The sequence below is a fragment of the Artemia sp. Qi Xiang Cuo genome, chromosome 13 (genome assembly GCF_049724085.1).
Source record: "Artemia sp. Qi Xiang Cuo chromosome 13, ASM4972408v1, whole genome shotgun sequence".
NCBI classification, from domain to species: domain Eukaryota; kingdom Metazoa; phylum Arthropoda; class Branchiopoda; order Anostraca; family Artemiidae; genus Artemia; species Artemia sp. Qi Xiang Cuo.
Window position 1 is genome coordinate 7,975,881 of NC_142806.1, and position 21,184 is coordinate 7,997,064.

General features: G+C 34.5%; 1 protein-coding gene across 1 annotated transcript in view; it reads left to right on the plus strand.

The window, feature by feature from the left end:
• Positions 1 to 21,184, plus strand: part of LOC148944898 (uncharacterized) — a 192,450-nt gene that overhangs the window by 111,201 nt on the left and 60,065 nt on the right. The window contains exon 6 of the mRNA XM_089098888.1: positions 1,307 to 1,474. Within this exon, the coding sequence (XP_088955014.1) occupies positions 1,307 to 1,474 (168 nt within the window). The remainder of the gene's footprint in view (positions 1 to 1,306; positions 1,475 to 21,184) is intronic.

Genomic DNA, 21,184 nt, shown 5'->3' on the forward strand with positions numbered 1-21,184 from the left:
ACGCCCTTTTGACAACCTGGATAAACCTAAACTCTTTTGATTCAGTTAAATAGTAGTAGCTGTATTAGTAGTTGTAGTCCTGGAAGTTTCAATTTAATACCGTATGCCGTTGCTAAAATAATGCTGATATGCCCTTTTTTATTTTGCATGTACGTACTGTTTCTTTATTAAATTAAAAAACAAAGTTTCAACTGAAAGTAAGGAGCAACATTAAAATTTAAAACGAACATAAATTTTTACGTATATGAGGGGATTCGCCCCATCGTCAATACCTCGCTCTTTACGCTACAGTTCGAAATTTATTTTAATTCTTTAAGAATGGTCCCTTAATCACAAATCCCGTTTGATTCAAATAAATAGGTCTTTTGAAAGTACTAAAAAAAAAAAATTTGATCGGGTGACCTAGGGAAAAAAAATGAGCCAGGGAGGGGCCTAGTTGCCTTCCAATTTTGTTGGTGACTTAAAAAAGGGACTATAACTTTTAATTTCCGTTCGAATGAGCTGTCTCGCAATATTCTATGACCACTGGGTCGATTCGATCACCCCTGAAAAAAAAAAACATCTGTGATCTTGCTTCTGGCAAAAATTACAAAACTCTACATTTTTGCCGATAGGAGCTTGAAGACTCTACAGTAGGGTTCTCTGATACGCTGAATCTGATGATGTGATTTATATTAAGATTCTATGGCTTTTAGGGGGTGCTTCCCCCTTTTTTTTAAAATAATGCAAATTTTCTCAGGCTCGTAATAGATGATTACGTAGGTTCGATGGGTAATATTAAACTTGATGAAACGTAGATATTTGAAATCAGCATAAAAATCCAATTTTTTTATGTATCTATTGGTATCAAGATTCTGTTTTTTTAGAGTCTCGATTACTATTGAGCCGGTTCTCTCCTTACTTGCAGTTCGTTACCACGAACTGTTTGATTCTTTTATTTATTTCTCAAAAGTCCGAAGGTTTTGGTGGGGTATCTCAGACGCAAAGTCATAGTGATAGGATTGACTCTTAAAAAAAAAACCCTCGAAATTGCATTTTCTGTTTGAAGGAGCCACCTCCGAAGTATCAACCACAATTTTTTCCCTGCAAAGTGATCTGGGGAAAACACCAAATACAAAAAGATCACAAAAAAAATTTCAGGCACAGAGCCTGAAGACTCACAGTGCTATTATGCTGCTTATTATTACCAATTCTTACCAATTCTTGTGATTGTCGTATAATAAAACGAGATTTCGTTGAACTTGTTTAGTAAGCTTTACTATTGAATTTTTTTTATGTCAATTTAATTTTTTATTTATTTCAAAAGTTGAAGATGATTTACCAAGTCAAAATGAGGAGGTCTTTGGCGTTCCAAACCTTCACTTGCTTCCTAAACGTGAAGGTGTTCCTTTGAGTATTTTTACTGGCTTTTCAGGACCTTGTAAAGTTCAACCTGTTGCTCTGGAATCAGGCGCCACATTTTCTGACAGTAAAGGTATTTTTAAATTTTTTTGTTTCCTTTTTCTTCTTTGTAGGATCCAGTATGTTGGATTATGGGTTGATTGAAAAAAAACTGGGATGGACAAATGGACAAAACTCTGAATCTGAATACGAATTTTCTCTTGTCTCGTCTCATTTTTCTAAATTCTAAACTTGTTTTTGGTCAAAGAGAAATGTTTTAAATCCTCACTTGAAAGAGTTTTGGTGAAGATTGTTTTCTAATAGAAAATAAGGCTGAAAACTATGTTATTTATGTCTTTTTATAATCAAGACTTCGGTTATCGACTTATAAATTAAGACTTCGTTGAATTCGTTTATTATCATCTGATTTCACGATGATAGATTATCATTTGGTAAAAAGCAAAAACTGGTCTCTAATGCCTACGAGTGGTCTTTACTATATTTTATGATATACTTTTAATATGCAATTGCTTATATAACATATTTTATAGTATAGAACATGGATTTTGCTAAAAGCCCTAGACTCAAACGAAAATACGAAATTAGTTTTTTTGAGTTAAGAGTCACAAGTTTTTTTTTTTTAGTTTGCTTTTTCCAATTTATGCAGAACTTTTAAACTTAGATCTTCATGAAGAAATTCATGAATGAGATTCTGGAGAGCTCAAATGAAAAATGGATTAGACAAGTCTAATGTAAAATTGATGAATATGCCTATTAACATAGGCGTAGGCAGCATATTGTCTAGGGGGGGGGGGTTCAGTCTATAGTGTGATGGAGGGCCTTTTATCAACTGCTTTTCTAACCATCTGCTTTTTCAGCCATATCTAATGTAAATTTGAAAGTGTAGGGGGGGGGGGGGGCAGCATGCCTATTAATGAAATGAAACATGCCAAATGTTTGCCCGAAAATGTATTATATGTTTAAATATCATTAAAAATTCATTAACATTATTTTTTATCTTCTAAGCAGTTTTTGGTCGACTTTTCTAGCATATTGATAAGTTTACAATTTGCTTCGCTAGAAGGATAAATCATAATCTTATTATAGAAAAAAAAAATATCTTAGAATAGAAAATTCTCTGAGTGCAGTAAAGACAATATGAAACCATTCCAAGTAAACAGCTGTGTTAAGTGGGTCATCGAATGATCCCGAAAATTATCGTCCCATATCTCTTTTTTAATCTTTGCTAGCAATTTTTTCTAAGAAACAGTACTTTCTTGACTTCTTGATTTTCATAATTTGAACTGTATTTTTTCATAATTTTTAGTTTCGATTTAGGACAAAGGATTCAGCTGAGAGTGCGTGTGAAACTTTCTTGAATTACTCTTGTTCGGCTCTTGGCTCTGTTCCGATACCTGCTGCTCTTTTTCTTTATGTACGAAAAGATTTCGACTCATTACCACTCAAGATTTGACTTTTGAAATATTTAAAATTAGTATTAGTTAATTTATTTCATATTTATCTGGTAATGTTATCTTGGTTGATCCGTTCTTTTTGTGGCTCTTCCAAACTAGAGTTTACTGTCCTCCAAGGATCTGTCATTCGTTCGATATTCTTTTTATTTGTGTTAATTACCTTTTTTATGCGGTTGAAAATTCAACTTTTACGGTTTGCTCCCGAAATTTGCTCTTATCACAGCTAGTACTGAGTTTTATGTTTAGTTAAAGAAGACAGCCCTCTTTGAAAGCGGTATCCAGTGTTTTTTTTTTTTTTTTTTTTTTTTAAATATACTAAATTTTTGAAAAATCCTGCTCTCTCATTTTCTTTAGATTCTCATAGCTTGCCCTGACTTGAATAAAGTACATCCATCAAGTGGAATTAGGGATGGTTGTGGCTGGCTCCTAGATATCTCGCTTGATGGAAATCTCCGCCACTTAAGTAAACCAAGCACATTTTCAGGTTCAATATCTCGAATCTTTTTCTACAGCCTAGTTTAGTCTGAATCTTCGAATATGCCTTTTGTGTGGATGTCATTTTTTACCTCGTCACTAAAGAAGCTTTGTGATAATGCTTCACATTTTGTGATATTTTATCACGAAAATAACTTTGTGATAAAGGAAGTATTTTTATGCAAGGAAATAACTACTCTTCATTAAAACCCTTGCTTGATTTGAAATTTTTGTACTGTCTGTCTTCTGCTTTTTTCACTTTGCTACTGTTGCATGGCCACATTCCTGCTATACTGTGTTTTAGTATATCATTCATTTTGGATCTGTCTGCTTATCATCTCTCCGCTTCCAACAACTAACAGATTTATGATATTCCATCACTGCAGTATGACTTCAACCCTCTGATAGTTTGTATTATGACCAGAAACACGCCCCTAGAGTCTGCCGCGAATCTAGATTCCTTCGGTACCTTCAAAAGATCTTCTAGTTAGAGATTTTTTTTTTAAGGATTCTGCTTGATTTATTATCTCCCGATTAGGTTTGTATATTTGTGATAGAATAAACAATAAAAGTTTTATTGGGTTGTAGTGATTTGAAACCAGAAGCTACTCCCTTGTCTAACTTCTGATTTTGGGGGCCTTCGAGGTGAGAGATTGGTTTTTTTTTTTTCTCTTTTTGTTCTTTCTTGGTGGTCTAGCCTTAAAAGAGAGTATTTGGAAGCTGTTTTATTATCAATTTATTTTTAAATAAAAGAACTCTGATTTACAAAAAAAAGTCTCGTAATGAGAACTCTAAGGGTCGGATCCGTGCATGTGTTTGCTGATAAGGAAAACCAAATTCCACCCTAGACCCACGTCATTTTGAACTGAGGGGGCACAGTATTGAAGCCTATATAAAGTAGTTATATCTTTGCATTTATTCAAACATACTTTGGTTTTAATGTCATATTTTTACGTTGGCAATATTTTTGGCCCCATGAGTTGAAATCGACACAGTTTTTTCGAGGCAAATATGATGTCTATCCATACACTCAGTTAAAGCATTTGTGATATCTTCTCCACGCGTCTAATATCAGGGTGGCAGTCACCTTAAAGTTCTTCTTTAGGGCCTGAATGAGACATAAATCAGTGATATATACATATATATATATATATATATATATATATATATATATATATATATATATATATATATATATATATATATATATATATATATATATATATATATATATATATATATATATATATATATATATATATATATATATATATATATATATATATATATATATATAGCAAGCCTCTTCTGAAGTTAAACAACCATCCCTTCCATAAAAACCTTTAATACCCCTTAGGCCTAACTTACAACCCTTGCCCCTAGTCTCTGGGGTTCGTTTCAACCCCAAAAGCCTTGTTATACGATATATAGACTATTTTGAATAGAATGGCTATCTCAAAATCGCTATTAGACAATGTCACGTGTCTCTAGGGGGGAGAGGGTAGCTGCCCTCTGAGCACTTTGAGGCCCTTGCTCTGAGGTTAGTGGGGGAGTTTTCTCCTCAAAAACATAGTTTCTATGTGGAAATCAGCTACGCTGAACAAAATCTCAAATTTTGATTGGATGTGTTTGAGAAATAGTGGGCGTAGAAGGCGTTTTAGTTGCCTTCCAATAACTTTCGACTATTAGAAAGGGCACAAGCCACTCCAATTTCCAATCGAATGAGCCTTTTTCTAATTTTCTACGACAACTCCTTCGATACGAAGTGCCGTGGTCTGGAAAAAAATAAAATAATAATACATTGTGCTAACATCGTTTTTTACTTAGGCAGCGCTATTGTGCTGCCTATGATTTCCCAAATGTAGGAAAATCATTCTCTCTCATAAGAGTCTCATAGTTTGCCCTGACTTGAATGAAGTACACCCATCAAGAGGAATTATGGATGGCTGTGGCTGGTTCCTAGGTATCTTACTTGATGCAATTCTCTGCCATTTAAGTAAACCAGAAACATTTTTGAAGGCTCAATACTACAAATCCTTTTCTACAGCCTAGTTTAGTCTGATGCTTCGAATAATCCTGTTGTGTGGATGTCAGTTTTTACCTCGTCACTAAAGAAGCTTTGTGATAATTCTTCACATTTTGTGATATTTTATCACGAAAATAACTTTGTGATAAAGGAAGGATTTTTATGAAAGGAAATAACTACTCTTCATTAAAACCCATGCTTGATTTGAATTTTTTTTACTGTCTTATGTTTTTTCACTTTGCTACTGTTGCATGGCCACATTCCTGCTATACTGTGTTCTAATATATCATTCATTTTGGATCTGTCTGCTTATCATCTCTCCACTTCCAACAACTAACAGATTTCTGATATTCCATCACTGCAGTATGACTTCAACCCTCTGATGGTTTGTAATATGACCAGAAACACGCCCCTAGAGTCTGCCGCAAATCTAGATTCTTTCGGTACCTTCAAAATATTTTCTAGAGGTTTTTTTTAAGGATCCTGCTTTATTTATTATCTCCCGATTAGGTTTGTATATTTGTGATAGAATAAACAATAAAATTTTTATTGGGTTCTAGTGATTTGAAACCAGAAGCTACTCCCTTGTCTAACTTCTGATTTTGGGGGCCTTCGAGGTGAGAGATTGGATTTTTTTTTTTTCTCTTTTTTGTTCTTTCTGGGTGGTTGAGCCTTAAAGACAGTATTTTGAAGCTGTTTTTATTATAAATTTATTGTTAAATAGAAGAACCCTGATTTAAAAGAAAAGTCTTCTAGTGAGAACTCCAAGGGTCGGATCTGTTTGTGTGTTTGCCGATAAGGAAACCCCCATTCCACCCTTGACTTTCGTCTTTCTCAACTGAGGGGACATAGTATTGAAGTCTATATAAAGTAGTTTTGTCTTTGCATTTATTCAAATATACTTTGCTTTTAATGAAAAGTTTTTAAGGGTTTTCTGCTTTTATACTCTTGAAGTTGTTTGTCCATTGGAAAGATACAAGCTTGCCGCATAGCCATGCTATGCCACAGGCTTGTATGTGATAATTTTCTTTGTCGCTTGTCTTCTACCTTGCACGTGGCATGCTTGTATATATTGATTCTCGTTGTCGCTTATCTTCTAACTGCAGATAATGTAAACTTCATCTTGATGTCATGGATTCAGATTAGGCTCGATAAAATTACTGTAGGAAAAATACTATAAAAAGCATATAATTTTAATAAAAATATGTTTTATTTAAATATATAGCCGCTCGCTTGTAGGGTGTGTATATATTCGCAATTTTCTTTTGTTTTAAGTCACTATGTGTGAAATTAGCAATATTAGTTAAGTTAAGAAAGTTACTTAAAAAAAAACTTTTTGCATGCTGACCAAAGGTCTGGGTTGCGCAGGTACTGATCTCCTGATTCAATGCCTTCGGCCGGGAGTGCAATGCGTGTTGGGGGCAAATCATCCGATGCTTCCAGTGTTTCCCCCCCCCCCCCATATTTCTCTAGGTACCATTTAGAGCTGGGTCGACTCTGGCTGAGCTTACTGGGTCACGCCATTGACCCCGGTCCAGACCTAAGAATCAGCGACACCAGGATTCGAACTCCTGACCTCAGGATTTCAAGTCTGGAGAGCTAACCACTCGGCTAGGACGGTAAGTTAAGAAAGTCTGGTGTTAATTCATTTCCTCCTTCCTGTTAGTGCGTCAAAGAATCATCTATTTTTCAGGATTTGTTTTTTTCTGGAACTCTATGATATTCACTATTGCTTCTCTTCTAACTGCTTATTTTGTCTATGATTCAGTGAATTTTTGTTATACTGGTCATCAAATGTCTTCTAGCCGCTGATCTATCTTGCGATTCATTTTCGGCTTCATTGTCTCTGACTCTTATTCATACCCTTCACTTTAGCTGTTCGGATTCGTCCAAAATCAACTTTATTCGAATGTTAATTTCGAAGCAAGGAATTTCAACTCGGTTTTCGTGGCATTAAGAGAATTTTGACAAATGCTAAAGTTTTTCTGCTCTTTTTAAGTTCCTGAAATCTGCTGAGAAATGCTTCCCTCATATTTATAATTATTGTTTTCAAATTGTGTTTATCAATAGAGGAATTATTTTCTTGGCGACGCTTAAGCACGCTGGGCAAGTGAAACAATGTTTCCGTTCCAAAATCATGAACAAAATGGATATTTTGGATCCACTGATCATCTGTTACTTCTGGATAGTAAACACCCTTCTCAAGGAAAAATTCTTTAATTTTCGGAAAATGGGACGCGAAACGTTTTAAAACGTTCCTTCTTGATAACTAACGTACTTTTTTATGAAGCAGAAGATTCGTGAACTAATTCTCCATTTCAAATGAAAATTCTTTAAATTGACATTAATTAAGAGCTCTAGCTAAACTGGAGTTGATTATGGTAATAACTAACTCCATAACTTTACAAATTTCTTCCAGAGATGTTTGCGCAGTAAGCGCTTCTTGATGAATGATACAATGGCAAACAAGTATCTGGTGATTAGTTTTTTCGTTCAAAATATCAACAAACCCTTTTTTACGCCGGTCATATTTTTTGGCCCATCTACTGAAATCGACACACTTTTATCGAGCGGAAAATGATGTTTATCCATACTCTCAATTACAGCATTTGCAATATTTTTTCCTCGCGTTTAACGTTTGGATGGCAATATCTTAAGAGTTCTTCTTTAGGGCCTGAATGAGACATCACTTGTGCTATATTATTTATGTCACAAGACTCGTCAACTGCTATTTATAAAGTTGAATCCCATTTCAGATCTTTGATGTGCTGGATGGTTATATTTCGAACATATTTTAATTGTTCTATCTATAATGGTTTTAGCAGACAATGATAGCTCTTTTATTCTATTCATATTATTTGCTTTGTTCTTAAAATCCTGAAATAGCTTATCGGATGTATTTAAAAAAATAAATAAAAAATCTATTCGTCGTCCCTCTGCGGTTTCTGTTTCTTTGCAAGCTCTTAACAATCGGCTAACAACAAAACTTGCCATATTAATACTGCTGTAAGATTGCATCCACGAAGATGTTGATGACTCTCAACTCTTCTGTAGTTCCTCAACTGCTTTCTTCCTTGCGTCACCAGATATTTAGTGCTAATTGACGCGCGCTTTCTTGTGAAGTTTCTTTTTTAATGTGATTTCTTATTATGCACGAATTTCTCCTTACTAATAAGACAAGTTGGAAGTCCATATAAATTTTTGACTAAACGCAAAATTCTCAGTCCCCTCAAATTTAAATTCTCGGTTTTCATCTTCCGTTTTTCTGTGCTTTTTTGGTAGTCATTTTAACTGGGTTGACTATAAAGACACCGGAAATATAATTTTATTTTTTAAAGCCGCCGGAACAAAATTATTATCATTATTAAACTGATGAAAATAAAATTTTATTTTCTTTTTAAATACACTAATTAATACATGTAACTCCACTGAATAGAAACAAAATTTCATTATCAGAATCACAAAACTTTTAATATGATCAGAAGTGGAAGAAAACTTCAAACATTTAGACAAATAGAAGTATCGAGGAATTGATTACAAATATTATACCAGAACAGAAACACGCATACCAAGTATAATAAAATCGTATAAAAGTACCTATAAGATGAGCAGCTAGGTTGAAACTACAACCTTTGAATAGCTTTACGAAAACTAGTTTTTTTTGGAGGTGGAGTCAATAATTATGAAATACAAACTAAAATGTTTAATTTTAGTTAATTTTAACTAAATTCTTTAATGTGCTTCAATTTACCCTTTTTTTAGATAATAATAATAATAGAAAAAAAAATAATGATAAAAAAAATCAATCCAGATTGTGAAACCAAAATACTTTATTACAAATTGCAAATTGCTAGAAAGAATTGCTAAACAAATTGCTAGAAAGAACTTAGGTCTTGGCTCAAAAACACAAATATAAGTTTTTAATTTAGGGTTCCAATCTTAAAAACAAGTTGAAAACTGATTTGAAGCTTATTGCTTGGATAAAACCATATTAGACACCCTGGCTTTATCAATCCCAGTACAACAAAGATATTTGAAGTGAGTCTGGTATTTCTGCATCAACTGTTTTCCATTTTTATTTACATAACTTAGTTAAATTATATTTGGAATTTGAATCTATTTTATTTGCTTATTTTCTAAAACTGGAATACTCTTGTGTAGTATGTATCATACAAGAGTACTTAAAAAATATGTGTAAAAAACTTTAATTGCCTATCTTGAGAATTGCCTAATCAGTTTTAATTTTAATTAAGAAGTACTTGAGTTACCAAACATCTTTGGTTCTCAGTTTTATAGATTATGAGCAAGCGTTCGATCCTGTCGATAGTAGAGCTTTAGCGAAGGTCTTATACCAGTATACCAGACAAATACATTAAATTGATTAGTGCTATGCACGAGAATAACACTGCTGCAGTTAAGGTAGGAAAGGAGGTTAACAACTGGTTTCGTATTAAATCAAGAGTTAAGTAGAGTTGTGTTCTTTTCTCCTTTATATGGCTCATTTTGACGAACTCTGTGTTAAGGAACACAGGAAAGGCAGTAGGAGAACACAGAATCAAATGGGGAGGAACAAATGTCCTGGATTTAGATTTTGTTGATGATTTTAGCGTCCTAGATGAAAGTGTGAGCAAAATCAATGAACTTTTAGAGGTTTTGCGAATTCAGGGTGCTTGAATAGGTTTGAAAATTAATGTTGAGAAGACTAAGTTGCTAAGGCTAGGCATAAGTGAAGATGAAAAGGTGATGTTTGGTAACAAAAATATTGATCAGGTGGACAGCCTCGCTTACCTTGGTAGTATTATAAGTAAAGATGGTGGGAACAATGAATATGTTAAAAGGCAGAATGGTCAAGGCTCATAATGTTTTTCTCACAGTTAAAAAAAAGTTTGGAAGAATAGGTAGATAAGTTTGCAAACTAAGATTAGAATATTGGAAGCTACATTGATGACAGTGGTAAAATATGGTTCTGGAGTATTGGTGGTCCGAAATGCAGATAAAGATTTGCTAGATGTTCTCTCTTTACTTTCGAAGTTTTGCTAGATGTTTTCCAGAGAAATTTCCTATGGATTGGTCTGGGTACCCGGCTTACTGACCGTATTTCAAAAAGCAGGTTCTACGAAAAGTTAGGTTCGATTCCGCTTTCTAGGGCTATAATAAGAGAAAGGTTGAGATGGATTGAGCACGTTCGGCGGATGAAGGATTACAGATTCTCGAAGATTGTCCTTTCGGCTAACCGTCTAGGGATAAACAGAAAGCAGTTCGTCGGCGGTTGAGTTGGGAAAAAATCATAAAGAAAGATTTTAGGGAAATGGAAACTTCCTGGGAGGTTGTAAAGAGGGCTTTGAATAGATTGGGATGGAGGAGGAGCTTGTGTAGCTGTGTTGGCCTCTGGCGGCTTAGTGCTATGATGAGTTGTTAGTAGTAGTAGTAGTATTTATCGTTTAACTCAAACAAAAAATTATACATTTTGTCGATTTGTTGAAGAATTTTAATTTGTCAAAATATGATGTAATTCTTTTATTACCGCTTTTTTTAATGAAAGTATTGTTGCACCTTCCCTAAATATTTCTGCCAGAGCCACACTTAAGGAGCTAAGGAGCCATATACGGCTTTTCAGCCGCACTTTGCCGACCAAGACCCTAGACGGTTGGCCTAAAAGGACAATCTGTTGTATATTGGTCATGTCAACCCCCCACAGTTATGCATTTAGCCCATTGTACTTTAAAACTAAATGAAAAGCCACTATGTGCATGGTTACAAATAAGACACCTCAGCGAGATATATCGAGAACGACTGGGAACAGTAGGTTGAAGCTTTCGGGGCTACTTCTATAGCTACTTCTGCTCTTACAATTTAACTAAATCAAAAGAGTATCTGTATATGCAGGTTGTCAAGGAGCATAGATAGAATGTTTTGAGAATGGTATTAAGCTTTAATTTTTCAGGTCGATTTCAGGAGGTATAAAATTAAATTAAGCAACTCTATTCATGTCAGGATTAAAGTTATAAAATTGTCGAAAAAGTTTCTCCAGTATACAAATAGCAAGCCAAAGTAAGAATTCTTATAGAAAAAAAATTATAGTATGAATTCTTATAGAAAAAATAACTAAAAACTAAAAATGAGCAGAAATAAAGTAAAAAATCGTCCAATCGTAAAACTACTACACATCACCATCAATAGATAAATGAAACCCAGAACGAACAGAAATTACAAGAATTAACGAGTCAAACTCAAAACCAGCAAAAATTAACATGAGTACGGCTGACAACGCCCATGCCTGCTGGAAGACCAGAACAAAATATACGCTTCCGTGACAAAAAAAAAGCAAATGATCATGGTTTGTCAGTTTGATATACATACACTGATGTTTATTCCTTAAAGTTTTAATAATTTTGTATTAAATAATAAAGTTAAAAAGGGAAAACGTTTAAAATCTATTTTGTTTTCAGTAAAATGCAGATTATGTTCTGATCTTGAGAAGGTATGGGGGATGGTCAATTGCTGTAAATGGTCAGTTGCTCAAAATGAAAAACTGAACCATCAAATGAGACAAGATCAAGAGACCGACCTGAGAAATGTAAACTTATGAGTAAAATGGACAACCTAGACCATCAAATATGACCAGACCAATCTGAGCAGCTAAGGTAAATGGCATTGAAAAGATGTTTGAAGTAATAATACAAGAAAATGAAGAACAAAAAAATATGTGTTGAAAAAAGTTGCGGCAGCGACAATTACAACGAGTCAAAAACGAATTTGAAGCACGAGAAAGTATACAATTACAAGACATACCACAACGAGGATCAGAACAAATCAAAAATGAAAATGAAGAACAAAGCAATAAAAATGCAGTAAACTATGTAAGTGTTAATTAAAAGTTATTGGGAACCTGCAGATTTGTATTTATTCACTGTGGAGTCAATTTTACGCGGAAAGATTCGCTAACCAAGGCGATTTATTTGGAAATTAATGCTTCTTTGGTCGAATTGCATTACCACTTCTACAAGTTCTCAATGAAATGGCTGGTCTTTTATAGGACGCCATTTGCTCTCTAAAGAGTTTCACATACAAATCCACTTCTTGAACTCATGGGTTGCTTTAGCTTCATGTAACGTAAGCGATGATCCAATCATCAGTAGTCGTAATATTTCAGCTTCGAAGTAGCTGGTAATTTTATCACCAAAGCAATTAAGCGGAACATCCATCACATACCCCAGAAGGTGATTTTGAACCACCTTCATATAGCCAAATGTACTTTTTAGACCCAATAAAGCTGTTGAAGAACGCCTGCACATCCTTCAAATGTTGGGATCTCTTGTAACGTAAGGGGTTGAACGATATTACTTATGGGTAGTCTCCTGCCAATTCGCCCTGAGTATTTGGTCATAAAATTGCGAATAAGTTAACACGGTACTCACATGATGGTAAGACGGGTAACCCCATTAATACTGTCATTGTAAGCCGAAGACTGGCGGGATCGATACAAGATATTTGAGTATATAGGAGTGATGTTATTACATACATGATGGTCTATTATCAAGTTTCAATTGGTTCTAACGGTTTATGAGCTTTAAAAATCACGTTTTCGGCATATAATCGCTGCATCGCTTATTATTTACATATATATATATATATATATATATATATATATATATATATATATATATATATATATATATATATATATATATATATATATATATATATATATATATATATATATATATATATATATAATATATATGTTTGAAGTTCCAAGTGTATCAAAGTATTTATGAGCTTTGAAAGTCACGTGTCCCGACTGCTGATCAGCTATTATTTCTATTTATGATATTTGAAAAAAACTACGTTTTCTAAAGAGTTAAAGAGGCTGAGTTACAAGGTCGAACCTTAAAACGTACAGGGATTAGGAGGCACAGTTGGGGGGCTACCACCCCCAAACCCCGCTTTCGCAGCCTTTAAATATAAAAAAAAATTTCTTTAAACTGAAAGTAAGGAGCGACATTAAAACTTAAAAAGAACAGAAATTATTCCGTATATGAAAGAGGCTGTGCCCTCCTCAACGCCTCGCTCTTTACGCTAAAGTTTTTATTGTTTAAAAAAAGAGTTGTGAGAAAGTCAAACTTTAGCGTAAAGAGCGAGGCGTTGAGGAGGGCACAGCCTCTTTCATATACGGAATAATTTCTGTTCTTTTTAAGTTTTAATGTCGCTCCTTACTTTCAGTTTAAAGAAATTTTTTTTATATTTAAAGGCTGCGAAAGCGGGGGTTTGGGGGTGGTAGCCCCCCAACTGTGCCTCCTAATCCCTGTACGTTTTAAGGTTCGACCTTGTAACTCAGCCTCTTTAACTCTTTAGAAAACGTAGTTTTTTTCAAATAATTTCTGCACGTTTTTGTACAGTTTATTACTTATTATTGCTTGACTAACTGTTAGCTGATCGTGTCAGGAGTTAAAGTTGGGGGGCTTCCGCCCCCCAAACCCCCGCTCTTGAACATTCTTGTGTTAAGGCTTTTAATTCCTGAATACTCAAATCACGTCGTACAGGGTGCCTCCTAATCCCTGTACGTTTTAAGGTTCGAACTTGTGACTCAGCCTCTTTAACAGCCCCCCAACTGTGCCTCCTAATCCCTGTACGTTTTAAGGGTCGACCTTGTAACTCAGCCTCTTTAACTCTTTAGAAAACGTAATTTTTTTCAAATAATTTAAAAAAGAAACTGAGTTTCTTTTCAAAGTATATAAAAAAGTTGCTCTGATGGTGAATCGAACCCGAGTTTTCCGCCCTAAAATCTAAAGTCTCAGCCGCTGGACTATACAAACACAATAGTAATTGTTGTTTAGCAAATAGAAGGTATTTTCGACGCAAGCAAATTCCCAAAAATCTTGATATGTGGTTTTTGGAAAACAGGGAAGGAGTGATCAGATTGAGCTGAAATTTCGACGATAAGCTCCCAGGCCCCAGGAAAGCTTATCCTCTAAATTTCAGCCCGATCAGACAACGTTAAAGGGGGGTTGTGGAGGGAAAAATTAACATGGGCTAATATAGGAAAACGAGGTTTTTCGTAAATGTAAATTCGGGGGATAATTTTTTCGGTCTTAAAATATCAAAAGGCCCTAACAGGTCGAATTCTGCTTCGAATGAGTCCTCATTCAACCGGATCCGGGGCCAACTGTGGCCTGTAGGCGTGGCTAACAAAAAAAAAAAGAGATGAACTTTAAGTGGCTATATTTGGTTTTTTGAAAACTGGGAAGGAGTGATCGGATTGAGCTGAAATTTCGAGGATAAGCTCCCGGGCCCAAGGAAAGCTTAACCTCTAAATTTCAGCCCAATCGGACAACGTTAAAGGGGGACTGTGGTGGGAGGGTCCAAACTTCCGGCCCAGTTTATCCCATGAAGATAAAATCGGAGGAGGATGAAATTTTGCAAGTTTCTTAGTTTGAGCTTGGGCTACAAAATGCAATTACCGCCGTCTCTCTGCGACCTCTAGGACCTGAAATCGCTTAACATTGTGGTGGGTCGCCTCTTTATAGAGGCACAAGTGTGCCTCCTTGATATAATTAAGTTCTTGCTGCTGATCGCCTATTCTTTGCTCTTACTGCTGATTAGTGGATCTGTTATTTTCATGTATATAATGTAATCAAGTTCTAACTGTTTTCTTTAGTCTTGACATCTGAAACTGTTTTGCTCCGTTAATATATGAAACTGCTTATCATCATTACTCTAGGGTATGTCGTATTTTATATTCAGAATGTCGTATTATAGCGTTTTAGGTTTTTTCCATCCCTATTATTTTATTGTAGGAGTTGCAGATATATGATCAAGTAATACCAATGTACTTATGGAAGCTTCGATTTCTAATATTGGCTTGCTTAGGAAAAAGTACAGAAAAGACAATGAGTGCAATATATGTGATAAAAGACTTCCATTCCATTCAGCATTGGAAAGACATCAAAGAACTCATACAGGAGAAAAACCGTTTACATGTGATGTATGCAGGAAGAGCTTTTCTCAAGCAGGCCATTTAGATATACATCAAAGATTGCACACAGGGGAGAAACCGTTTAAATGTGATTTATGTAGGAAGAGATTTTGTGATTCAAGTTCTTTGATTAATCATCAAAGAGTTCATACAGGTGAAAAACCGTTTAAATGTGATGTATGCAGGAAGAGCTTTCCTCGATCAGACCATTTAAATATACATCAAAGAGTGCATACAGGTGAAAACCGTATAAATGTGATGTGTGCGAGAGACAATTTGCAGATAAATTGACTCTGAACCGTCATATAACAACCCATTCAGGAAAAATCGTGCTAGTCTATAGTTTACAATAAAAATCTCTTACAGAATAGTATTTTTTAAAAACTGTTATACAATTATTATATACAGTTTTATAACGCTTTTCATACCAAGGAGAGATATAAAAAGACCTTTGAACCCCCTATTGAATTAAAAATCAAGACCATGTGACATATTATTTCACTGAACACAGCTACGAGCAAACCCTGGCTATGGAGGATTTGATGCATAGATGTAAACTTGAACTCTTCTCAGTAGTAATTCTTTTGCATGAAAGCTTATCAATTAGAAAAAAAATATTGCATGATTATAAAAATATCCAAATGTTTAGTTTGCAAGAAAAAACTCTTGAATAGGCAATTTGAACAGAATCTGAAGAATTTACATTGTCAAAAGAATTATTATCATTATTTCAAAGCATCGAAATATTTACCCAGGAAAACAAGACAACGCTCAGATAGATGTCGACATCTTTAATATCACAAAATAAAGGCGAAGAGAATAAAATGCTAAAGAAAAGGAGTGAAAAGAATAAAAAGGCAGAAGATAAAGTAATGAATTACAATAGAGGAAAACAGATCTTTGTCTGCCATACAGATCTTGTCAGCACCGCCAACCTAACCCTGAGGGTCGTTTGCGAATTCGCTGGCATTGTACTCTACTAAATAGTTTATTTGTTTAAATTCATTAATTGATTCATTCGTCTTGGGGAATACTTTGGCTAGCTTTAAGGAACTAATCGAAAACTTGACAGCTGGAAAAAAATACATTTCAATTTGTTCGTTTTACGATGTTTATTTTCTTTATTTTTTGTCTAGGTTTGTCCAATATTTTCAATTTTATTATTGAAATTGGATAATATTATATCTAGGTAATTATTGGGACTAAATGGCCGATTTTAAAGCTGTAGATAAGTCTTTTGAGACAGAGACCTCAAAGAATTGGCCTAACCTAGGCTATTAGATTCAGGGGTAATGTTTATTCTAGGCTAGGCCAAAAATAAAATTGGAAAAACAAATTTACTACTAATTTCTGTTGAAAATGTGCCCTACTCCCTACAGTGTGGTTAGATACAGCCTTATGCCAAAGGATAGGCTAGCCTAGAATAGGCCTATGCTAAATATACAAGTTCATAGATTTTGTGATTTTTTCTATTATCTTCTGCAGTGAACACATTCCAGGAATTTATAATATCCTTCACTTTTAGTCCACTTGTTTGGTGAATTTGCAGAATAGTGACTTTCCAGAAGGACTCATGTTAGAACAAAAAGGACATAATTTTTATATTGCCAATTTTGTACTCTTTTTTTATGGTTAAAGTTGCAGGTATCAGTGTACAGTTGGGGTTGTTTAGAACAAAAACATTTGAAAATTCTTAAAACACCTTAAAAAATCCTAAAAATCTTATTTTTATGACTCCTAAAAGTGCGGTAAATTTGTAGTTGGCTATATAATTTAGCCAGGATGAAAGTGAAAGTGGCATATGATGTCTTTTTTATGCTCTTTCATAATTCACTAATTGCTTCTGGGGCTAATTGCATCTTGAGCCCTTAAAGAGACCCCAAAGGTATTTCATTTTTGTAACCACACAAAGAAGTTATCAACATTATTAAAGGTATTGAGAAGTGGTTAAAAACATATCAATAGTTTATAAATAAGTTGTTCAAGAGTAATATATTCCAAAAAAACTTATTTACAACAATTCAAATCTTATTTATTGCAATGATTTATATACAACAATAGAAATTGTGGCACCATCTGTAAAATCATGGCAGGAGTTTGTAATACTGCTGCATTTACCAGCCAAGAAAAAGATTTCTGTAGATGATAAGTCATTATTTTCCTGGTTTTTGTTTAACAAAAGAAAAATTTTGACAGCAAGGGAATATTGTGGTGCATTGTGAAACAATTTTACCCATTCATTTTCTTTACCAAGTGGCTGAAAACATTGAGGGGGAGGTGTCCCCCCTCAATCCCCATAGTGACGGCGCTGCTTGTATGAGATAGGCCCAACCACTCAAGTTATTCATCCATTGATGCATTGTACTCTTTTTCAGCTTAGCATGAGACAAGACAAAGACAACTGACTGAATAGATGGGAAATATATAATTTGTGCTGTATATTTGCACATAAGGGGGGGGGGGGTATTTGGACAGTGTGAAGTTAGAAAACAATTCTTACTTCATAATATGCAGAATAATTGTACCTAATACGTTAGGCTTACAGACCTGCTTTACTTTACCCCCACCCCGAAGACGCTGGAAAGGTCATCGTAGAGAGGCATCATTACCGCCTTATGCACCGACCAGCGTGGGAAGTCCTAAGTCTAAGTTATAAATTGATTGAAATGGGAATAATAATTAAAAAAGTATGATATTCTGATTAATGAACTATATTGCATATTTTAAAATAAGAGTTACGTTATTTTACCATCTTTTATGAAATTTGATTGTCTATATATATATATGGGACCATCAGGGGGTGGGGATGAGTAGTCACAAATGTTTAAATCATAAAAAGCATAGAATTGGCAGTCTAAAAATTATCTCCTTTTGTTCTAGCATGTCTGCTGCGGAAGAGTCTTCTACAGTTGAAAAATATAAGCATCTTTTTCGAGAAAAGCCCATATTCAAGAGGCCTGACTTCTGTCAGCCCTTTTCCTTTTCTCTTATCATATGAGATGTGTTGAACTATTGGAAGTAGCTGCTATTTATATGTCTTGTTGTAGCTATTTGGATTCCGGCAATTGGATTTCCCAAGTGTGTATTTGAGTTCAATAACCTTTGTGTAGGTCTTGTATGCTAGACTTTTAATTGGTTTTCTCTCTTTTTCTGCTTCACATCACTGGAAGGATAGATTCACCTCTTCATTTCCCCTGAAATACCTGCAGTGATCATTCAGCATCCCTAACTATATTCCAAAGCTATATGCAGGCGGATACCAATAAAAATGATGCTAGTAATAATGGCATTTGTTTAGGATCCAAGCAGAGAAATCCCTGTTTAAATAATTTCAAATCATGTGAACAGAAGATATTAAAGATATCATCAAATAAAGTAGGAGGTTTTCTGTTAAAGGCCAAAATTTCTCAGCCTCTTGAAATTCTGATCCTTTTGATTAAATACTGATTGACTGATTGTCAATTGACATTGGCAATGACTTGTCAATGTCAAGTGGGAACAGCCTATCACCAATGATATTGAGGAGAGTTGGTCTAATGTGAAAACTGTAATTTTGCATATTGAAGAGTCATGTACCAGAATTTTTTGGGCTAAACAGGCCAAAAGTCTACCTTTTTTCACAACTGAAACAATTGAGCTAATTAATAGAAAACATCGAGTATGGAATCGTTACAGTACAAAGAAAACCTCAGAAAATTATCAACTCTTCGTAACCAGACAACCAACCATATCAAGCAGTTGAAGAGAAGGTTTGAGGAACAATTGGCTGAGGATTTTAGGGATAATCCTAAATCTTTCTGGCATTATGCCTTTAAAAAATCTTAACAAAATTTGCACTTTATTGAAAAAATATAAATGTTCTTACTTTTATAACTTTAATAAATCAAATAATATTAACATTTTGATTACTAAATATCAGAACTGACAATGCATATTCATTTGCATTTTTTCAGTAAAGTGCAAATTTTGTTCTGGCCTTGGGAAGGCATAGGGGTTTTGCGCCCAACTTATGTTAATTTCTGCTCGTTTTGAGTTTGACTCGGTTATTTATTGTAATTTATGTTCGTTTTGGGTTTCATTTATTTATCGATGCTGGTTTGTGGTTGTTTCACGCTTGGTAGATTATTTGATTTTATTTTTGCTCATTTTTTGTTTAATGGAGTTCTTTAGTTTTCTTTGAAAAACTTATTTTGCGGAAAAAGTTTTTTAGATTAATTTCTGTTCTTTTTATATTGACATAGTTTTTTCATGGAAAAAGAAAATAATACTTTAAATCTTTTCGTTTTTTGAGACTTTATAGTTTGGCCTGCTATTTGTATGCTAGAGAAAAATTTTCAGCAATTTTTAACAACATGCACCCTTTAAAAAATCTGGACACAAATACTGTTTAATTAATTGAGGTAGAGTGCTGAGTTAATCTATCCGTTAGTCGCTGATTAGTTTTTCCGATATACCAAAGACCACACGAACAAGGAATTCTGTAGACACCGGAGTTTTCACCTATCGGGATAGTGTCTTTACCTTGATAAAGTTGGGAACTGATAGTTTTTCTGGGTTTATAGTAAGTGTAAAGGTTATTTTTTCTCAAGATTTTTTTAAATGTGGTCTGAAACCCCTTTAACGTACGGGAGACCAAGATAAACTGAATTTGTTCTTTGATTTGTGTTTTCTGTGTAACTATCTGATAATCTTTTAATGCGTTTTGCAATTACAGAATTTATTAAACTAATTTGATAACCATTCCCAAATAAAATAGCTCTAAGGTGGTCGAGCTCTGAATCCAAGAAGCATGTTGAACAAACTTTCAATACTCTATCAACTAAAGAAGTGACAACTCCTCTTTTCATAGCAGGAGAATGATTAGAGGAATAATTTAAGTAACGGTCACTATGTGTGGGTTTTCTATAGACACCAAACTCGAAACATGTATAATTTCGGTGCACCAGAACATCTAAGAAAGGAAGACGCCTCTCTACCTCTGATTCCTGAGTAAAATTAAGTTTTGGATCCAAGGAGATGAGCAAGTGAAGAAAAGACCCCAGAGACTCGTCACCATGCTCCCACAAATAAAGATTATCTTTAAAATGAACCCAAAATTTAGGTTTACAAAAACTTGCAAAATAGCCCTTTCTTCAAGGTCTTCCATGAAGATATCAGCCTGTATTGATGAAAGGGGGTGCCCATGGAAAGCCCATATCCCCTGTTTTATTTGTTGGCTTGTTCTTCGGCACTCTCATCCATTGTATTTTTTCATATCGTGCTGAAAACGAGAGGCGTTTGTTCCCTCGAGATATTCGCTTTATTATGGTTTTTAGTATTTTAATTTGGCCTTCAAAGACACAATTTTTGCTCTTCTTTATTTCTTTATGGTATGTCAGGCCAATGTGGTTTGAGGGTTATAAGTTATGCCCTGGGGGCATATAAGGTTCATATAGAAGCGATGATCATAGAAACTTGAAAAAGGGCTCATTCAATTGGAAATTGAAGGGGCTAGTGTCCCATTTTTAACAGTCAAAAATGATTGGAGGGCAACTAACCCCCTTCTCACACCCACCATTTTCACAAACACATCCAATAAAAATTTTGAGATAGCCATTTTGTTCAACTTAGCTGAAAGGTCCAGAAATTATGTCTTTGAGGATAACAAACCCCCCACAGCCCCCAGGGTAAAGATTGTAAGTTATATCCTGTGGGCAAATAAGGTGTTTAAAGAAAGCGTTGTCGTAGAAACTAAAAAAGGGCTCATTCGATTGGAAATCGAAAGGCCTAGTGCCCTTTTTAATAGTCGAAAGTGATTGGAAGGCTGGACATTTTATTGTAAAGATCGATGTGGGTATAATGTATTATTTTTTG